The sequence below is a fragment of the Aplidium turbinatum genome, chromosome 2, assembly GCF_918807975.1.
Source record: "Aplidium turbinatum chromosome 2, kaAplTurb1.1, whole genome shotgun sequence".
In the NCBI taxonomy this organism is placed as follows: domain Eukaryota; kingdom Metazoa; phylum Chordata; class Ascidiacea; order Aplousobranchia; family Polyclinidae; genus Aplidium; species Aplidium turbinatum.
Window position 1 is genome coordinate 29,498,052 of NC_137473.1, and position 22,497 is coordinate 29,520,548.

The 22,497-nt window shown below is 36.9% G+C and overlaps 1 protein-coding gene across 2 annotated transcripts in view; it reads left to right on the forward strand.

Moving 5' to 3' along the window:
• Window positions 1-22,497, forward strand: part of LOC145765056 (WD repeat-containing protein 31-like) — a 79,298-nt gene that overhangs the window by 51,148 nt on the left and 5,653 nt on the right. For both annotated transcript variants that reach the window (XM_082576797.1, XM_082576798.1), the window contains exon 3: window positions 9,448-9,592. In XM_082576797.1, coding sequence (XP_082432923.1) covers window positions 9,448-9,592 — 145 coding nt within the window. The remainder of the gene's footprint in view (window positions 1-9,447; window positions 9,593-22,497) is intronic.

Here is a 22,497-nt window from a genome sequence, read left to right on the forward strand (position 1 = left end):
ACAATGTTATGAATATAAAGGAATGTGTACAAACTTTTATTGATGTGCTGTTAAAACGAGGATGACACATGCCGTTCAAAGTAGAAAATTAAGAGGAATATCATTTATATATTCTTAAAGATTCGTTGTATCCACGAATTTCCCCAACTGTGCAATTACGCATATAGGGATTTCTCCGTAAACCACAAAATCCTTGCTCTCAATCACGATCTTTGTCGGTATGTTTAAAATTGTTGGAGTTTTCGGCTGAAATCAATTCTTTGTAAAGTAGAGTAGCCATAGGAGAGTAAAACATTTTGGGGTGCGAACATAATTTGCCCAAATTTTTCAAAATTTGTCCAAATTTTGTCTTTGCGTATATAAAAATACAAAATTACTCACAATCTCTGAGAGTCATCAGCTTGGCCATGTACGAAACACAAGCAAAAAAAAGGAAGTGGCTATTTTTACACAATGAGGTGTTGCCAGAGTTAGGATTAAAGTTAGGAAGGGTTAAGGTAAGGGCTACAGTTAGGAATAAGTTTAGAGTATTGATCTTTGCCCACTGCCCAGGACTAAAAAAATTTCCAAATACAAGTTTATGTTTTCAACAGCTTTAAACTTTGCTCCAGTTAGGGAAGAATTCCTTATCTGGCAACACTATTGAGGCTATTCTTTCACTATATAGTGTAAATATAGTCACAGCCAAAAAAAAACACGTACAACAGCAAAACAAGGCTGAACTTACTTTAATCTACGTTCATAGACCTGTCTGTGTCCCAATTAAATAAACCATCAAATGAAAACATTCTTGTGTATCGCAAAAAAGTATACAGTATATTAAGCCTAACTGGATTCAAAAAAATTTGAACTGAGACTTCACCAATACCTAGATAACAATAATTGCTGAATATTCATTTCACCAGATTATATGAAACTCTCCAGCCCAACTTCAATAAAAGGCCTGACCAAAAGTAACTCAATCTTTTCAATTCAAAGATAGTACAAAGACTCAATATTTGTCATTTTGCATTGAAAAAAACTAAAATGACAATCCGTTAACTTATCAAACCAGTAACATTACTTAATCCATGCTGCTTCAAATCCTACAGGCTGAAAAGAATTTGACAGTTTACCATGCTATGTGCATCAAACTTCCATCTTTGAACAAAACTACTTTTGATATCAAAAATATTGATATTATATTACAATGAAATCATAGTCAATGTTTTTTCAGAAGATCATTACAAAGATAATTTTACTTCACAATGAAGCAGCTAAGCCTACGCAAATCACAAGCACTGAAGAAAAATGACTCCCAGATAATAACTTCAAACTCAATCGTTGCCACAAAATACAGACCACATTACTAAAACATGACACAAAAATAGCACTGTTTACATTGTCAGATATATTAACTGCATGAATTGGATGACAAAACAACATAACATGTGTCTTTATATTTGATTGTTGTAGCTCTAATACTGTGTCATAGATAGTAAATATCTGAGCATATCAACCCTGGAACTGGCAAAGACAAACAGCAGTTTATACAAAAAAAATTCAATATAGAAAGAAGTTAAACCATAGCTCACAAAAACATAAAATTAAATACAGGAAAATTCACAAGTTGTTTTCATTTAATATACTTTTTCACTTTGTACATAACTATAGTTAGTGGCTGGGATCAACGCTCACAAAAGTGGTGTATATGTGGCCTCACAACTGTTGATTATTAAAGTTTATAACAAATGCTTATTTTGTTAGACCATATCTAAAAATGATAAGCTATCTTTGTAGTATTTAAGTCAAGTTTTGCGAGCATAGCATAACTCATGGTAAAATTGACTTATCCAATAATTGGATATTTTTGCCCAAATATTTTTACACACAACTACATTAGTGCGATATAGAGAAAAACAAAAACTTTATAAGCTCACCAGAACCCAGCAGGGTTTCAAAATTCTACCAATGAAGGAATGTAGGCTAGTGTGATATTCTAATGAACAGGTGCAATAAGCTTATCTCAGCTTTTCGAAGCAATATTTTGCATTTTTTTCTGCAAATACTGAATCGAAACTTAACATTCTGCCCAAATTTTAATACCAAATATAAGAGTTTTCAAAATTGTCGATACTCTGTTTTACATTCAAAGCAAAATGTTTTTTATACAAAATGGAACTCTATAAAGTTACTAAACTGGTAGAATGTTGAAAACTTATGGTAAAAATTGATTTGTCCAAATAACTAGACATTTTTGCCCAAATGATTTTTATAATCAACTACATTAGTAGGATATTGAGAAAAAAACAAAAAACCACATAAAGTTTCCAGTACACAGTTGGCTTTTAAATCTTACCCATGAAGAAATGCAGCCTACATGCTGAATAAGTAATAAGCTTTCCTCTGTTTCCCAACTGTGCTTTTTTACAGTTCTATTTTGCAGTTGTCGAATCGAAACTTATCATTCTACCAAGATTGCAATACCACATGCAACAGTTTTCAAAGTCAGTGATAATACATTTACATTCATTGGAAAATATTAATGTACCGGTATCCCATAAATTACAACAATTAGGCTATCATATGTACATAAAGTTTCTAAACTGGTGAGGCGTCGAAACATTGTGGTAAGTTTGATTTGCCCAAATAACTGGACATTTTTGCCCAAATTTGCGACATTTTTTTTCAGCGGGGTAGCGACTGCCCCCCTGCCCCCATCTCCTACGGCTATGATGTAGATGCAATTATAGCTAGAAGTGATTACCACCAAAAAATATATATATTCAGAATTAAAGAGTGGGTGAAGAAAAATATTTTGTGTTTTTAAAAAAAATTGTGGTTAGGGAAATCACTATACCTGGAAAGGGGCCCGGTACTTTACCATCTGACGGCTGAAGTGGCTGTTTTAACCTCTGATGGCAATTCCTTTAGATCTGATTATATTAAGATTTTGATAATGTTTGAAGTTGCGGGGAATCTTTTAAATCCGGGCCCCCTAAATATTCCGGGCCCGGGTCCAAAAGTACCACCTAGACCCCCCTGTCAACGCCCCTGCCCCTCATCATCATTTTGGACCCATTCTTTCTGATGATGCAATGTGCATATCGTTCCATTTGTACATACCATATATACTATTTTTGAAGGTGATTTTAAGAAAATTTATTGAAAAATCATGAGACATGCAAACTTTGAGTAAAAACTATGGCTAAAATAGAAATATTACCTCTCCCATTTTTTCATATGTTATAGAGATAGTGCCAAAGAATATTTTTCATGTAGACAAGTATTTTGTATCACGTGATCCACAGGGTCAAAATCAAGGTCAAAGCAAAGGTCAAAAGGTCATTACCCCTAAACATGCTTATTTTTGAAAATTAACCACAGAAATGAAATCCTTGACCAATTTCCTGCAAAATGACACCAATTTCATTAAAATACACCCAGTGGTTGCTGAGAAATGGCATTTTGAAATAAGCCGGGTACCCCAATTTTCCCCCAAAAGACGAAATTTCACAGGCCCATATCTCCAAAACCACTGGCCGGATTTTGATAAAATTTGAAATTCATGCTTTTTTACCCAGAACTCACACACAAACCAAATTTGAGGAAAATTGGAGATGGTGGTGTTAAAAATGTCATTTTTTTTGGGTGATTTGATGTGGAATGACCCAATAGGGTCTTCTTGGCATTGTTACCATGAGAGAGAAAACATCCGAAATCCTCCGATTTCATTACCTAAAAACAAGGCAAGAGGATGATGAAGAGTCTCAAAAGAGAAAACTGAGTTGCGTGGAAGATCTAAGAGCAGTCAACTGTGGTTGTGCTATCAGTCTATGGTTGGGGTAGCGCGAGCACTAATCGAAGCGGACAGGCAATTGGCAGATGCACCTTCGTGCAGTTTCTGACTGTCTACCAATATTCGCGGCTGCAGGGCACTTCAATTACCTGAAATTTGCTCTCTATTACATTCAAGAAATGGACCAACTCCCGAACCGACACCCAGAGTTATCTCAAAGGTTTCAACAAGGGTACCATGTTATCTGTCGCTCGAATCAGTTTTGGGCTGGTCTCAGATCAGACCTAGTTATTGAACGGAGCCTGATGAGATCACTGAAGACGTCGGGAGGTTTAACGCGTGGAACCGGCATGACAGAAGAACAACCTTCCTTGTGGACAATGTCGACTTCAATCACGTCTGAGTACAACTATGTCATGCAGGAATTCAATAAACTCTTCTACACAACAAGCGAACAACACAAGGAAGCAACACAGGCTAGGGTTCAGAGAGACAGTTCTGATCTTGAAAAGCTGAAGACATCACTGGCTGGTTATGTACCTTTTTCTCAGGATCAAACCCTAAGGAATATTGTGAATGGTGTTGTGGCCGAGGATGACGTTAATGTACATGAATTCGAATCAGTCGGAAGGAACATTATGGACAAAATGATTGGACAGTTTGTTTTCTCAATATCTTTTAAGCGGAAGGATAAAGCCAAGACATTTGGAAACATCTCATTAATGAAGGTGACACCTGAAAGAACGATTGACCAAGGTTTGCTTTTTCAACGTTTCCTAGTTGTTTCACAACTAGGGGTCTTATCTCTCGAAGATATCTTGAAGTATGAACTGAGCCCGTTCCCTCCAGCACTGTTTGAAACAAGGAAAGTGCTTCGGAAGCCTGATAAGCCTCAACTTGCGAATGCTATAACAGACTATGCAACCAAGGCAGTTCGGGAAATTCGTGAATCCATAGGAGACACTCCACCAAAAACTCAACACTACGTCATAGGATTCCCTCTCGTCATTGCGCTACAGAGTACTAAGAAAAAAAGTAGTCTCTTCCCTACTTGACTATTATAAAGAGCTCCAAGTTCTTACTAGCTCCTTATCTTACCCGAGTCTTTAATAACTGTATGATTAGTGGACACTATCCTGAAGCTTTGAAAATAGCCAAAGTCATACCTATCTATAAATCAGGCTCCAAGCAGGAACCTCAGAATTACAGACCGATATCGATTTTATGGCCTTTCAACAAAATATTTGAGACAATCATTCACAAACGCTTGGCTAATTTCTGGGACAAATATAAACTCTTCTCCCCTTTGCAATTTGGATTTCGCAAAAACTACTCAACCAATTTAGCAATTACTCACTTCCATGAAGATATCATAAATGAACTAAACAACAATCACATTGTGTGCTCACTGCTCAGTATTTATAGATCTCAAAAAAGCATTTGATACAGTTAATCACGAAATCTTAATCGACAAGTTGAATCATTATGGCGTAAGGGGAAACGTTAAAAACCTTATTCATTCCTATCTAACCAATAGGCAGCAATATGTACATGGCGGGGAAATCAACTCTTCTTGCTCAAATATTACTATTGGAGTTCCTCAGGGCAGTGTACTTGGCCCCTTTTTGTTTTCAGTTTACATAAACGATCTTCCCGATGCAACTAATTTGAAAACTCTACTCTATGCTGATGTCACAGTTCTCTATTTGGCTCAAAAAACTACCAGCAACCTCCAGCCGATAATGAATAAAGAATTATGTAAACTCTACACTTGGCTTGATAACAATCAGTTGACACTCAACTTGAGTAAAACTAACTACATACTCTTTAACAATAAAAAGACTACACTCTCCAATATGCAAATAAAATTAAATGATACAATAATTAAAGAAGTTGACCACACGCGCTACTTAGGAATCACAATAGATAACAAACTCAACTGGAATAAACACATTGATAGCCTGTCGAAAAAACTATCCTCTTCTTCAGGCGTACTCAGCAAACTTAGAAAATTCACTACTAGAAAAGTTCTAATCAATATTTATTATAGCATTGTACACTCGCACCTACAATATGGAATTATCAACTGGGGATGCGCACCCACAAAATACCTGAATAGAATTCAGGTTAGACAAAATAAGATAATTAAAATCGTTACAGGAGCATTTGAAATGAAAACTAAATTACTGCCACTTTATCAAGAAAATAAAATACTAACTGTTAATTCTACTTATAAACTAGAAATAAGCAAATTTATGTACAAATTTTATAATAATAAACTACCGGAAAACTTCAAAACTTTCTTTACACATGTATCATCTATTCATTCGTATAACACCCGACGTTCAAGTTCCAATTCACTTTATACTAAACTGGCAAAGACCCAATTATTTCAAAAAAGTTTAAAATGCATGGGAATCAAGGTATGGGACAGTTTACCTCAAAATATGAAAAAAAAACATGAACAAAGGCTTCAAATATTTCAGTAAAATGTGCAAAATACACTTCTTCAATAATCAAGAGCTATAAAAACGACATCCACTACCTGACTATGTTAATTGTTATTATTGTTTGTAGTATCTGTATTTGTTTTGTTTTTTCTGTTCTTCCTTCCTTCTTCTTTTTTGTGTCAATTTGCAACAATATTAACAACGCAATACTTTCATTTGTGTAACTATTTGAATGAGAGAGTGCAGACTCGACGACCTCCTACGCCTTCAGGGCTACGGTCTTTCGCACTCTCTCATTGGATGCACACTGTCAGTTTTTGTTTTATGTGTGTTTCGGCGTTTCGCATCCAAACAAAAATAAAATGACCATCCATCCATTCCCAATCATTTGTGACACCAGAACGCCTACCACCTACTGAGTCATCAACAAAACTTCACTGTCTAAGGGTTTACTACCAAATAATGGTGTGGTCAGGACAGGAGAGTGATATGGAAACTTGCGAGGGGGCTTGGAAACTGGAAGGCAGTTAGTTTGTGCCAACAGAGTCGGACATGAATGCGGCCCCAGATGCCTTCTTGAATATTATCCACTGCAACTGCACAACTGCCTGTAGCACTGCCAGGTGTAGCTGTAGGCGGAATAATCTACCCTGTATCTCAGCATGTGGACAGTGCCAACTTGATGCCTGTAACAATACCTACAATCAGTCATTATTGGATGAAGATGATGATCAGGACTTATTAAGCAACTGAATGTAAATAACTTAATAAGTGGTGTGTGACTCTTATACTGCCATTATTTCACTATTGGTTTTGTTTCATATAAGTCTTTCCATTACAGTAATAAGTTAATTTCATTTTGAATTGTTTTAATGAATTCCTTACCACCTAAAACCTAAAGATAGACGCCAGAATTAGAGAATTAATGACTTATTTCGTGGTTTTTATCGAAATAGAAACCACGAAATAAGTTTAAAAAAGTGGTAATTTTGCCAAACTATATTATAACTATACATGTAAAAGCTAAAGCCTACTTATTATTGCTTAAACAGATTGCCTTATCCCACAAACATAGGGTAAGACACCACAACCAGGCAAAAATCCCCCAAAATGACCAAGTTATGGCTAAAACGTGATTTTTCGCGGAAAATGGCGGCCATTTTGAATTTTTGCCCTGCACACTTTTTTCTTGAAACTCAGACCAAAAATTTGTCATTTTATGTTGAGATAGGCTAAATGGAATACAAAAAGCTGTTCTTAAAGCAAAAAAAAAAATGGCCTATTTATAGCCCACTGCTAATGATCCTAATATTAAGTGAATTATTGTCATTATATATTTTGGCGGTTATCTTAAAAATGACAACTTTCCGGTGCTCTGATTCTCCTAGATTTTTAATATATTATTCTTGATGATAAATACTACAAAAAACCGTTGAAAAACCTTTTGTAGGAATTTGTTTGAGGTCAAACCATATATTGACCTGACTACTATGCATACCAAACTTGTTTCACGCTCAAGTCGCATAAACCGCAATACAAAATAATAACAGACCGTCATTTATTTACGCAAACTTGTGTCAATGGTCGAAATTAATCATGATGTCATGAAAACAAAATGGCTGACTTTCCAGAGTAGTAAAACTTAAAGTGTGGAAAACCGGCTCAGCTTTAAAAAAAAAATTTAGTTAGGCCTATAAATTACACAAACAAACGTTAAAAGATTATAAAACGTGGACAAAACATGCAGTAAACATTAGAAATAATATTAGAGATTGTAAACATTAAAATTTTCTTCTTGAATTTGTATCGATCGCTTTAAATGTATGATTTCGTCCGGGTACAGATAAGGCAATCAAGGCCAGGCTAGAATAGCTAATGCTTTGTCTTGATTGGGATTACGAGCATGAGGGTGGAGTCGGAGAAGCTAAAAGGATTTCTTTTCCCTTTTTTGAATTTACAGCTTCGGGAGAGAGTTTGCTTTTTTATATTAAAGACAGGCAAGACACAACAATACCACAGGGTTGAGCATTACAACAGTATATATTTTACATATTTACAAAATAGTGTAACATTCAAACGTTTTCGGCTTAACCTAAGCCCTCATCAGGAATCTGAAAATATTAATGAAATGCAATAAATTTCAACTTCTTGAAAGTAACTAGCTAACTAATTGTAAGCATCAAGAAATACGCAGCGGTTAAAAGCAATAGTGTGGAAAACAAACAGACGGACGGAAAAAAATATTACATTAGAAAAAGGCAACCACATGACTGCAAACGAATTAGCACCACAGGGAACGTGATCCATCTAACTTAGTAAATGTTTAGTAGAATGGACGCGCCGCCAGCAAATAATTGTTTGTTTAAATTTGGGTTGTAGCGTTTGATTAATAGCGCTTCCTGAATTTTTGTGTCAAATTGGGATTTGCCTTTGCGTAAAATTTTAAATGAGTCAGCAGAGAATTTTCGATTTGTGCAAAAGGAACACTCCATAATATGGTCTTTGATGGCACTTTTCTTTAAGTCTCTAAAGTTCAAATGCTCCCGTACTCTCGTGGTCAAATGTCTGGTGGACATACCGATGTAATGTATGTCAATGCCGAATCACACGGACATGTAAAACTGTATACGACATTTGAACAGAGAGGCGAAGGCGTCTGGGACTTTAGTTGAAAATACGAACTGATTTTTGAATTTGGTTTCTAAAATTTGGTAAATTGGCTAACTTAGGATGCAACCTTATTAACCCACAAAACGAAACTGCAGCTGGCTTTAGGCTAGTCTGATTTGTAATCTTCGTATGGTCGCAACTTCACACATTCTTAAACCAATTTTATAATTTTGGTATCAAAAAGACGGCAATTAAATTTTCTTTGCAATCTTGACGTGTATCCAGGCCCTAAGCTTGTGTGGACTACTTTCTAAAATGTGGGCCTGGAGAGCAAACAATTTGCTGCCTACTATCGTAAGCGCGGGAAACTTTTTTTGAGAGTGAGTAGCAAGCGCAGACAGAGCGAAAAAGGTCGCTTCGCACGTCACAGAATTGGATCTTTGTACTGTCAATTTACACTAGGCTAATATTCTAACAATCTAACTGTGATATATCCTATTCTACAAATAATTGTTAGTTTTCTCTCTTGTTGCCGACCCCTTTTGCTTTTTTCTAGTTGCGCCGCTGGCTTTAAGGTTTTTGTTGATCTGTTTTTCCTTGCTATTCCAGGCACCTTGAAAGGTCACAAATTGGTCGTAACCGCCATAGATTTCAATTATGACTGCAATCAACTTTGCTCTGGATCAAGAGACAACTCAGTACAAATCTGGGATGTAGAAACCAAGCAGAACATCGCTGAGAAAACTATCAGTCGGTAAGGCAGAATGTTTTTCTGATGAAATATTTATTAGATCAGAATAAACCAATTCTGCAATTTATTATATTGCTTAGCTTCCCATGCAACTTCCCTTCATTGGACATTTTTCTTGCCTAAAACCTGAAGCATTTAAAATTAAGTGACACAGTAAGGTTTAGTACTATAACTAGGCTATCAAACTAGAATGACCTTTGTTGAGTGAGTCTATGAGGTTGAGGATCTCAGAATGGCCCGTTTCGGTGGGGTGTGCTACTATTCGGCTAGTCCGATTGGGCTAGTCCGATTGGGCTAGTCCGATTGGGCTAGTCCGATTCGGCTATTTCCCTTTTCGGCTACAGCCTGATTCGGCTAGTCCGATTTGGGTAGTCCGATTGGGCTAGTTCCCTATTTGGCTACAGTCTTTATCAGTTAGTTCCCTATTCGGCAATTTTTTGAAAATCAAACGATAATCCTTCTGTAATCCAACAAAATCCTTCTGTAAATCCAATGACGTCTTCTGTTATTTAGAGAATTTTGTATTTTATTCCACAATATGGTTTCTTTTGCATTCCGACAAAGAAAAACAAATTGAAATGAAATTTAGCGAAAAATGTTTGAACTATTAAATTGAACTGTTTGCTCACATAAAATCGACAACGACCCTTTCTGTGTATTTAGAGAATGTTGTATTTTATTCCACAATATATTTTCTTTTATATTTGAAATAATCGAAGCTTTAGATGAGTGGGGTTTACACCTAACCACTGAGATCATATTTATGACACCGGAAACATCTCTAGTGATATGGGTACGTTCCATATTCATAACTTTACCAAAGAAAACCGGAGCAACAGAATTCTCACTCCACAGAACAATTAGCCTTGTGAATCATTTAACAAAGATCTTACTCCGAATCATGATGATGAGATTGAGACCAAAACTAAAATCGGAAATTTCAACAGCACAGTTTGGAATTGTTCAAAACAAAGGCACCACAAAAGGAATTTTTACATTAAAAATGATAACAGAGTATGTCCGATTCTTCTGTGTATTTAGAGAATTTTGTATTTTATTCTACAATATCGTTTCTTATGCATTCTTGCATTTTATCAAGTGTTTACCTTTGAGTGCCTTCCCAGACGGCAAAATCCGTCATTTTTAAAAATTAAAAATGACGAATTTTGTTGTCTGGGTTAGTTCAAAATATGTTTTTTACATCAAAACAACATTTTTCATTATTAACAATAGAGGTTAATGAGATATATAAATAGAAGTGTTTTGTTAGTTGTTCGAGTGTGTTATTGTTCAAAATACATGTAAAAACTTACATACGAGTTATTAATTATGGAGATAGCATAAATTTGATGCTCTAAAACAAAGTCATATATTATCATAATAGTATAGTCAAACTGGCAAATGAGCGGACGACAGTTTTTTATGATAATACGCGGTCCATCAATTTAGAGTACTAACCGGCGGTAAGTATTAACCGGCGATTCAATTCGATAATATCAAACCTCCATCTTTACACTCTGACTACAAAAAAAAATTAGGCCTATATCACGTGAAAGTTACGAGTAATTATGCATTGATTTCAACGACCTAATTTTTGGGATAAAATCAACTTTACGACCAGTATTGCGAACTTTGATCTTTCGCTTTGCAAGGCAACTTGATAGTTACTTTGCGCTTTAGTCCAACGTAGAGTGGTTTCACTTTAACCTAAATAAAAAAATGTCTACTTTCTGGCTTTCTTTCCCAATTAAAATCATTAAACAACGTATTCGAAAAGGTTTTCCAGAATTTCATTATTGTGCGGTGACATGCATTTCTGGGGTAAACAACTTTCCAATTTTTTCTCCGCTATTCTGTTTTAAATACATGCGCGCGTAATTAGGAGTGGTAATTACGCAATTCATTATGACGCAACGAAAGGCTTTAATTTATCGCACGGCTCACCCAGACAGTAAGATCCGCTATTTTTACATTGATTTAACGTCTGCAGACGTTGAATCGTTGTAAAAATGACGGATTTTGCCGTCTGGAAAGTCACTCAAAGGCAAAAGAAAAGATAAATTGTGGAATAAAATACAAAATCTCTAAATAAACAAAAGGCGTCGTTGGGTTTAGAATTTTGTAATAGTTGAGGATTCTAATATATTCTAAGTCAGTGGTTCTCAACCTTTTTGTCTTGGTGGACCCCTTTTGGTGTCTTCGAAGCGGTCGCGGACCCCTAAAAATTTCCATTTGATATGTTGGTATATCGCGTTTCCTTATGGAATCATATGTTACATAAGTTTTAAAGCAACACACTTAAAAGAATTTGCTGAATTCACAACGCACTTGACGATTGATGAGATTGACGAAATTATGTTATGACTTATGAGCTATATGTTGGCACACAGGATCAAACATCGGTAAGCTATATGCTCATTTGATGTTTTTCTATAACTTTTATCAAAAGTTAATAGAATACTTGCGACTGTTACAAAGAATTTCTCCCTTTTTTCATTTGAAATCAATATTAATTCGTTATAATCACAGTCATTGCAAAACTGTGAGTGGTGATAGACTGCTGACTAACGTTTGTATTTCTAAATTAATCATTGATCAACAATCTGTTGTCTTAAAAGAGTTTAGTTGAACATAGCCAACATAGCCTTATTAAAAGGTTTAAGTAATTTATATGATATTTTAGTTTAAAAGAAACCAAACCTTAGTGCAATGTTCTTTGCAATTTCAAACGTTAAGAATCACTGTAGGCTAATACATAAACAAAGCACAAACAATTTTTAAATTTCTTAATTTATCCGTCATGTTGAAAACTCGGAAACTTTCGCGGACCCCCGGAAATCGCTTCACGGACCCCCGGTTGAGAACCACTGTTCAAAGTTTACATGCAGACAGCGATGCAGGATGCATGTCAATTTTATCTGAGCAAACATTAACAGTTCAAAAATAAATTGAGCAAACAGTTCAATTTAATAGTTCAACTCTTTTTTGCTAAATTTCATTACAATTTGTTTTTCTTGTAAATACAAAATTCTCTAAATAAACAGAAGACGTCATTGGATTTACAGAAGGATTTTGTTGGATTACAGAAGGATTGTCGTTTGATTTTCAAAAAATTGCTGAATACGAACTAACCGATATAGACTGCAGCCAAATAGGGAACTAGCCCAATCGGACTAGCCAAATCGGACTAGCCGAATCGGGCTGTAGCCGAAAAGGGTAATAGCCGAATCGGACTAGCCGAATCAGACTAGCCCAATCGGACTAGCCAAAACGGGCCATTCCGGTTTCGGCAAGTCCGATTCGGTGAGTCTAATTCGGTGAGTCCGATTCTCTATTCGGTGATTTTTTTAATTTTTTTTTTAATTATTTGGTGCCGTAGCCTAATTATCATTGCCGTTTTAGGGTTAGAGGTTAGGGTCAGGAGTTTGGAACTCACCAAATCGGACTCACCGAATAGTAGCGGACCCGAGGATCTACCCTTTTAGCTCTATGCCCCTGAAAAGAGTGATGTTGGTGCAGTGGAACTCGTTTAAAGATTTATTTATGTTAAGCCATCACAGCACGCTTGAAACAATGATAGGCTACCTTTCCGAGTAAACGTTTTCAAGAGTTGTTTTTTAAATACCACATACCAATACCATTCAGCGCTTCTGTGGATCGCATGCTTTCACTTGGAAAGGACATTATGCATCCCAATGCTTGTGTTTCTACAAGGAAATAACTAATAAGCTAAAGCAGCTAATTACAATACAGTAGAGCTCGACCGATATATCGGTCAGCCGATATGTATCGGCCGATATGTATCGGCCGATATCAGGTGTAGCCGATATATCGTATCGGCTATTTTTCGCCGATAAACATCGGCCAGCAAAAGCACACTCAAAACCAGCCATACATGCCTTTAGAAGAAACACAAGTTGCTCAAACGTGCTTGCATAGCACAAACAATTGCTGTGAGAATATAATTTCCCGCCCATTCTAGTGCGCGCATCTAGAAAATGTTAATACTGTATCCCTTAGCTTCCATTCAAGCAGGAGAAATTTCGAGTTTTACGTTGCTTCAACGATTGATGACATTGAATCAGTGTAACAAAGGTGAATTTTTCGCTAAGAATCGATGGGAGTGCGGGTGTACTTCTACACTAACCACGCACAGCTTATTTCAAGTCTTACGTCACAATGCCTGGCTTTGATCTCCAAGTGATATTGACAAGGCAAGATTCGTTACAAAATTAGATCATACGAGTAAGCTATCGCAGCAAGATGCAGCAAAATTTGTCAAGTTTTGGTATTACAGTAAGAAAGAAAAGGTCCAGGGAAAATTAACTTTCGTTCACATGACATGCAAAAATAAACCCAAAGAAAAAATCCTAGTGAAACTCTGCACAGAAGAAAATAGTAGCGTCATTGTAAAAGTTGCAAAAATAAAGAAAAAATCCTGGTGAAACTTTGCACAGAAGAAAATAGTAGCGTCATTGTAGAAGTTGCAAAAATAAACCCACAGAAAAAAGCCTAGTGAAACTTTGCACAGAAGAAAATAGTAGCGTCATTGTAGAAGTTTTCCGATTCGTGCCCAGAGCATTGTGACGCAAGAAGCCACACGACCTCTTTCGGTGGAAGTTATGCGGCGTAATTAAGCAAGCAACCACCTGCGCCGAGTCCCGGGCGGGTGGGCCGCGCCCGCCGGACATTTCAGGAATTAAAAAAACAAATTTAATTCTATTTAAAGTCCAAAAACTTCTGTAACCATCTGCCACCTTCTAATACTAGCCTACTTACCTTATTTGCAAGGTTTTGTCGCCATATGATAGGCCCTACTAGACCTACTAATTAAGCGATTAGTTTTCGTCAATTATTGCCATGTTACATTCATGCAACGTTAAACAACGTTGATTCGCCGTTAAACGAGCAAAAGTGTCCAGCCGCGCCGTTTGTCTCCACTCTGTCACTCGTAAGCCCAGTGCTATAAATCAAGTAAATTGCGCAAACCTGTGACGAACTTCATTCGCAGCAAAAGTCTGACCGCAATTTCCACTCCTGTTACATCGTTTTAACATCGCCAGATGTTAAATCGGTGTAAAAACTGTAGCATTGTTCTTTAAAGGAGCCTTGGTGGTAGGAAAACAACAGTGGAGTTCTACATTATTATTGGTGATCGTGACGTGACAGTATGTGTTCGTCCGCCCAGCTATTTTGAAAACTCGGCGCCTATGACAGCAACCAATGCATAAACTTTCTTGGACTGGTTTGTTGCTTAATAACCTTGTTGGTAACAAATTTTTCATAGTTGATATATATCGGCCGATATATATCGGTATCGGCCTAAAAATTTCATAAATATCGGTATCGGCCTGAAAAAGTGATATCGGTCGAGCTCTACAATACAGTCTCAAAACATAAAACCTGCTCTTTATTTATCGCTATTGTTAGCCTAAACTTGGTTGAAATATTTCCGCTTTGTGAGACCCTGGCTAAAATAGTGCTAGAAATTAGCGCTGACGCCGTCAATTTATTTCCGTGACAGTTGACGCGTACAACACGGTCTATAGGTAATAAAATATATACCTTTGACAAGCAGGATGCTGTCCTAACAATCCAGATATATTTTACTGCAACTGTGACAAATATATGACAAAGGAAAAACGCTTCAGTCTAAAGCATAGCATTAAAATAGGTTACCGAGCTTATTACCGGCTCGGTGGCTTAGTGGTTAGTGCGTCCGCCTCTGAATTGGTAGGCGTGGGTTCCTCCTAAAGTATGCAAACATTGCACTCAAACCCGTTTCTGAAGGCTAAGAAGAAATTCAGAGTGCCATGGTGTAAAGAGAGCCATGGAATCACCATGACAATTGATACTTCTGTACGGTGAACATGTTTGAATGAAGTCATCACAAACGAAGTTGGAACATCATGCTTACATGGTGTGTCTAAGGCGGCTATTGCATGGACGTTGCTATTTCTGTTTTTTCTTTGCCCTCTCTTGTTGCAAGTGGTGATTTGCTTGAAACAATAGTGAAGCAGGCATGACCGAGAGTAACCTTAATACCTTCAGTAATGTTTTGGAGCAAGGTCAAGCTTTTTTCTCAAAAACCATTTCTATCACCTAGTGTAGTTGAAGATTTAGTTATCAAAAGTGGCAGCTGAAATCTTGGCTCCTCATTTCGATCAACGTGGCATTCTTGACTCCGAGGCCAAGATTAAGTTATTCCGTAACAAGGATAAAATTCTAAGCAGCTACTTTACTGAAGAACATAACTTTGTATTCTGTAATAATATAAATGGTCTTTGTACCTTGATGGTGTGTTGCTCAGTCAGTAGGCTGCCATAGAGTTGCGTTTGTTCATCGATAGCTTTGTTTTGCTTATTTGTCTTGTTTGTTAAGCAAAACAATGTATGCATTTTGTTTGTACTTAGTAGTTTACTTAGTAAGTCTGATACTGTTGAAGTCAACAAATATAATAACGCAAGACGCAAGTTATATATTCTATGTCATCTTGTATCCTCATTCCTCAAGCTTGCTTCACATCGTATTTTGATTGAAACTAGGCCTGTAAACGTTAAATAGCTGTTTGTTTGGGTTGCAACCAACGTGATTGGTTCCAAACAGCGATTATACAACTCAGAAATGTGCCTGGGATTACTTCCAGTTTTGTCTCTGTAATAAACAACACGACGTTAAATCATGCGTTAAATCTATAGGGGCTCAAATTGCAAAAAAAAATATTTTTCTGTATCTCAAAAACCAGAACCAATTCGAAAATACAAGTGCATTTTCGGAATCAGTAGCCTCGAAATACCTTAAAATGACTCTCACATGTCATGCCTTTAAAAAAAAAATTGTTGGCCTGTGTTATCTGTCTATGGTAGGCTATTCAAAAAGTATATCTCTACCAAAGCTATAAAACTTGTTAAGTTTTCATCCATACGACGTCATGAAATTACATCTCAAAGCGGCGTAATGACGTAACGTTATCAACATTTTATCAAATAATGAATCAACAAATTCGATCATCACAGGTGGTTTGGTATGTGAAAAATAAATACTCTTTGACTTTGAAGTTCAGTGGAATAAAGTATCTATTAATAACACTGTGCTGCGTTTGAAAATTATTTCGCAAAGTTCAAAGATGTTTTAACTGTTTCTGAATCAATTTATTGCGCTGAATTCAAAACTGCAACCAGTTTTTTTCAATCAGGTCAAGTATTTTTTTTTTATCACACATTTAATTGTGCTAGCTTTGGTCATTATTGTGCACAAAGAAACTAATTTCTGGGGTAGCTTAATTGGTCATGCATGTTATCAATTTTGGCAAGATGGTATTTTTATTTGAATGCAAGGTTTTTGCAATGACAGCCATTTTAAATACTACAAAAATATAATGACACCGTAGTTGAAATAAAGGCACTTACAACTAACCAAAAAAGCTTCCTAACACATAATTTTGTTCAACGGCACTCAAACTAACAGTAGAAGTTAGTATGTTACACTATAGACACGTAAACACTTAACATCACAAATGTGTTTTAAATGCGAAATACTTGCCACAATGTGTGAAATAAAAACGAAGTGTTCAAGATAGCTTAATCACAGAAAGCGTTGTGCGGCACATGATGATATTCCGACAATAAATACAATAACAATATAAATACAAATGATTTATGCTGACTAAAAGTGTCGCTTCAAAGATTTTCTTTTATGTGTGGAATTGAGAACATCTCTTTTTAAGCACCAACAGTAATCTGCAAGCATGTTTAATTGTTTATGTCCCAGTATCCTTGGTATCTTTCTTCCATCTGGCGAAGGTCTTCGTGGAATCTCGCTCCCTGTTCTTCGATGCAGTCACCACAGTTGTCAGGAAAGTAATCCAAATGCGAACTCAGAAAGTGCATTTTTACAGACATCCGGCTCCAAGGGATTGAAAGCTTTCAAGCAGCTCTTAAACCTGTGCTTCGTAATTAGGCTTCTATGCTTTCCAAGGAAGTTTGCAATTACTACTCGAAAAGCTGTCCATGCTCTTTTACTGCGTTCATGTGTGCAGTAAAACCTCCGTCTTTGATCAGCTCACGGATCTTTGGCCCATCAAAGACTCCTGCTCGTAGCTTCGCTTCAGAGATACGAGGAAATTTCATTTGTAAGAACTTGAAGGTTGGGCCATCTTTATCAAGTGCCTTGGTATAATTTTTAGGAGACTTTTTAGTTTAACTTTAGGAGACCAAGTTTAATGTGGAGAGGTGGCAAAAGAATATTTTGTGGATCAACTAAGTAAGCAGATTTGACATTTTTAAAACCAGGTGTAAAACTTGTTCTGGGTGGCCAGCTAATTTGTGTGTAGTGGCGATCATCAACCCTCGAGTCCCACAGACACAAAAAAACATGGATGTTTAGTGTAACCGGCCTGTAACCAAAAAGTATCGAAATCATTTTTAAGTCACCACATATTTTCCATTTGTGTTGGCTATACTAAAAAGATTTCAAAAAAAATTTCATGTCTTCATAGCACTGAATGTCCAACAGCAACAGAACCAATTTCATTGCCATTGTGTAGTAATACTGCCTTCAAACTCTTCACAGATGAGTCCAAAAACAGTCGCCATTCTGCCGAACTGTAGACTATGCCCAAAGCTGATATTAATCCTGAAACATCTTGACAGTATACTAGGGAATGGTAAATGCCTTCCAGTTTAGATGTTTAACTTTTCAAGCATCAAGTGCATTCGTTATGTTCTTCTCATTGTGATGTCACTGAAGTTTCATCAAAACTTAATTCAATTACTATATCATTTTTATGACATCACAAATCTCAATCGCAAGATGCTGAAAGCTGAAGTTGTCGAAAATTTCAAATGCAATTTGCCAAAAAACTAGACCTGATGGAAGAAAACGGATAACAGTTTTGGATTTAGCATCAAAAAGTACACTAAGAACCGTCAATACTTTAGTAACCTAAAAATTAATGCAGCACAGTGTAATCAGTATGTGGTAGACGTAGTCAAATCCTATATCAAGAATAAGTCCATATGATTTTTAAGGTTTACGTCAGCTCCGCAGATCAGAAAAAATAAGGTTGAGGAGCAACAAAACCTTTTGCTGATTGGTTTAGTGAGAATTTGTGGACTCATTGCTTTCATTTTAAGTGACTAGATTTCAATTTATTCTTCGAAAACATTATGTATTAACATTACAAATACAATACATCAAAGCAACATTTCGTAATTACTTAGCATTTCTGGATTTGTTTTTGAAGTTTTTTGCATGCCAGCATTTCCTTACATCAACGCAAACGAAGCAGCACAAGAGAAATATGGATGGGCATTTTCGAAAAGATAATGATTCGAATCTATTCTAGAATAATTATATCGAATCCAATTCGATATATTTTCGCCAAAAAAATCAAGCAAACACAAAACAAACTCCAGGTTTTGTTGAGAGCACAAACCATCCCATTAAAACGTAAAATTAGTCATTGCTGGGCAGTGTTTATGGCTTTCCAAACCTTTTCCTATCCACTGATAAGATTTTGTTTTGCTCCCGTTGATATAATTAAGTTATTCAAACGTGAAACAAAGCAACAGACAGCGGGTTTAAAATTGAATTATCGTCTGCAAACGTTGAAACAATTGAAAAACCGGTTTTTACAAGAGCATCACGCAAGAAAAAAGCTGATTAATTTTGGCGTTAGTGAGTAGTAGTAGTAGTAGTCCAGTTTTAATCCGGTGATGTCCCCGTTACCGAAGGTGGTCGGATTCACCTCCAAGTGCTGCAATTGCCACACCCTGCCTCCACATCGATCTGTCTAACGCGTCCTCTCTTGTCAAGCCCACCTTGCTGCTTTCCTCTTCGACTTGCCTTTTCCACATTTTCTTGGGTCTTCCTTGTTTTCTACAACCCTCCACTTGCAACTCCAGCACTCTTCTCAAAACATCATCTTCATCCCTTCTCAAAACATGCCCATACCACCTTACTCCATTCGCTTTCGCCAATTTATCAACATTCTAATTCAACCCAAGCAAGTTCATAAGTTTTTCGGTATTTCTTTTGTCCAGCTCTCACCATCGCTCTCTCAGGTCTTCTTAAAATCGCCAATTCGTTTTCCCGTAAGCACCATGTCTCACTTCTGTACAGCATTGCAGATCTCACACAACTAGTATAAATTCTTTCTCTCATTTTCAACGGAAATCTACCACATAACAACTCTCGACACTCTCTGAATTTCACCTCACTAAACCTTACTCCTGCAGTTGCAGTCACTGCCGTTTCACAACCACCACTGGCATTCAATCTATCTCCTAGATAGTAAAAGGCATTCACTGATTCAACTTCGTCATTCAGGTTTTCAACAGGACCAACCTTTCCTTCTTCAATCTTTTTGCATTTTTCACATTCAAAATCATCTACGGATCTGCATGCCACTCTTTTAACCTTTGCACATCTTCCATGCACCCACTTCCTGCATTTCGTACACTTAACAGAATTTGCATACACCACATGGGTCAATTTTGCTCATTGTGATTTCCAATTCCGTTCCACTTATTACCCCCTTTGTCTTTTTGATATTGACACGCATACTTTTACATTGAAGCGACTCCTTCCACTTCTCAAATTTCTCTTTCAGATCTTCCATTGTGTCACTCAATAAAACCAAATCATCCGCGTATAGTATATCCATCAATGAATCTTCTCTTACACATTCGGTAATCACATGAATCACAAAGGCAGAAGTTAGAGGAGAGAGGACAGAACCCTGGTGTACTGTACACCCACCTTCACCGAAAACTCGTCTGAGATGGCAGATCCAACTCAAACTCTTGTCCTTGCACCATCAAAAAGACTCATTGTTGCTCGCACGAGTGTCACTGGTATTTCTTTTTTTCTCATTGCCCATTCCATCACTCTTCTTGGAACTCTATTCAATTAAATGCCTTTTCCATGTCCATGAAGCACATGTACAAGTTCTTTCCCTTGTCCCGATATTCCTCATGCAACCTCCTCAAAATAAAAATAGCATCTGTCGTTCCCTTCCCAGGCATAAATCCGCACTGCATCTCTTTTCCAGCTTCACCACAGATCTTATAGTACTATTCTCCAATACCCTTTCCACTACCTTCCTTGCATGCTCCAACAGTTTTATTTCCCTATATGACCCACAATCGATTGCATCACCCTTTTCCTTGAAGATGGGTATCACCACGCTCATCTTCCATTCATTTGGCATTCCTTTTTCATCTAACGCACATTGGCTGATTTCCTGCATTACTTTCAATCTTGTAGCTCCACTTGCGCGTATCATTTCCACAGTGACGTCAGATAGTCCAGGAGCCTTCCCCGATTTTATTTTCTTCATTGCTTGCGTCACCTCCTCTCGAGTTACTCTCTTTAATGAACCTGCTACCACATCGGCTTCCACATTTTGATCCCAATCGTTTTCCTCGTTCATTATCACCTATATTTATTATGTTCTTTCCAAATTCTTCCACGATCTTTCTCACTGAAACCAAGTTTTTCATCCTTTCCTTTAATACATCGTCCACCATCGACATCTTTCCCTTCCCGCTTTAGAACCTTCATAAACTTATATACTTTGTTGGGACTGTTTTTTAATTTGGTCAATTCCTGCTCAGCTTCTTTCTTCATAACTTTTGCAACTATTCTCTTTGCTCGATTGGGCAAAGAGTGAACCAAACGATTATCGCACTATTGAGTGTTGAACTGTGGATGCAGCGGTGTTGACCAGACAAATCAAGTACTACAGCCTACGTCTACGATATTATTGACCTAAAAAAATTAAGCCAACAGTATTATAATAATTAGCAAAAGACGTATGTTGGCTAATGTTACTTGTTTCACTTGCGATTCTCCCAAAAGATCTGCTTTAACGTTTTCATAAGCAAATGTAGTTTTCATCTGAAGCCTGTTCAAATCAAATGAAACGATTCTAAATAAAATTCCATATTTTTCATGCAAAGTCAAACAGTTTAGCATTGTATCTTTTCCTGACGTTGCTGTAATGTTCCACTTCTGACACCATGTAATGTTTCGCGCTTGCCTTTACGTCTGACTATTTCGGGCGAACTCTCAAAGACAAACAGATAACTTTATTTAGATCTCAAACATAAACTTCAACATAAACTGGTAACGTGAACGCCCACATAGCTGCGGCACTAAAACGATTGAACTTAATATTGGAACTCGAGTTTTGAATTCAATCGCGACGCTGTCAGGAAAGCACATTTAACAGCGGCCAATCAAGAGGTCATGGAAAACGCGCAAGGCAAAATGTGAAACACGAGGTACAAACTTAAAAGGCAAGTTCTCCAAAGATTAAAAGTTTAAAGGCACATTTCCAATATATTACAGTTGCTGTGAAGTGACAAATTGCGAAAAATCGCCGCAAATCCATTAGCATCTTGGAAGTACAGAATGACGTTCAGTCAACCACCGAAATTGTCAATTTGAACGACATTTCGTTTGTCAGACCGTAACTACGTACGTGGGTTATGTCGCCCACGAATACAGGCGTTCAAGTTTCAATTCGCTTTTTACTTTTCACTAGTTTTTTTAATCTAATTTAGAACCGAAATGCACAAATTTCAATGAAATAATAATCTCTAGTTGACTGAAGGTGAAAAATATGATGTTTATTGTTTGATGATATCTGTCAGCTATTCTCAAAGTTTTAATATAAAGAAGAAACAAGAAGACGAAACTTCTAAACGAAGGATAGATGTTTCTCACCCAACAGAGCAACACCAAACCTGACGGAATTCGAGAAGGCGATCAGGGATAGTGGATACTCCCAAGGAACCACCCAGACGACGACGACACCAGCAAAATAGACAAAAAAAACAAACACCATATAACCCTGTTGAGAAGAAGCGATCTTCCTGGCGTGAACACTACCTGACTAGTGA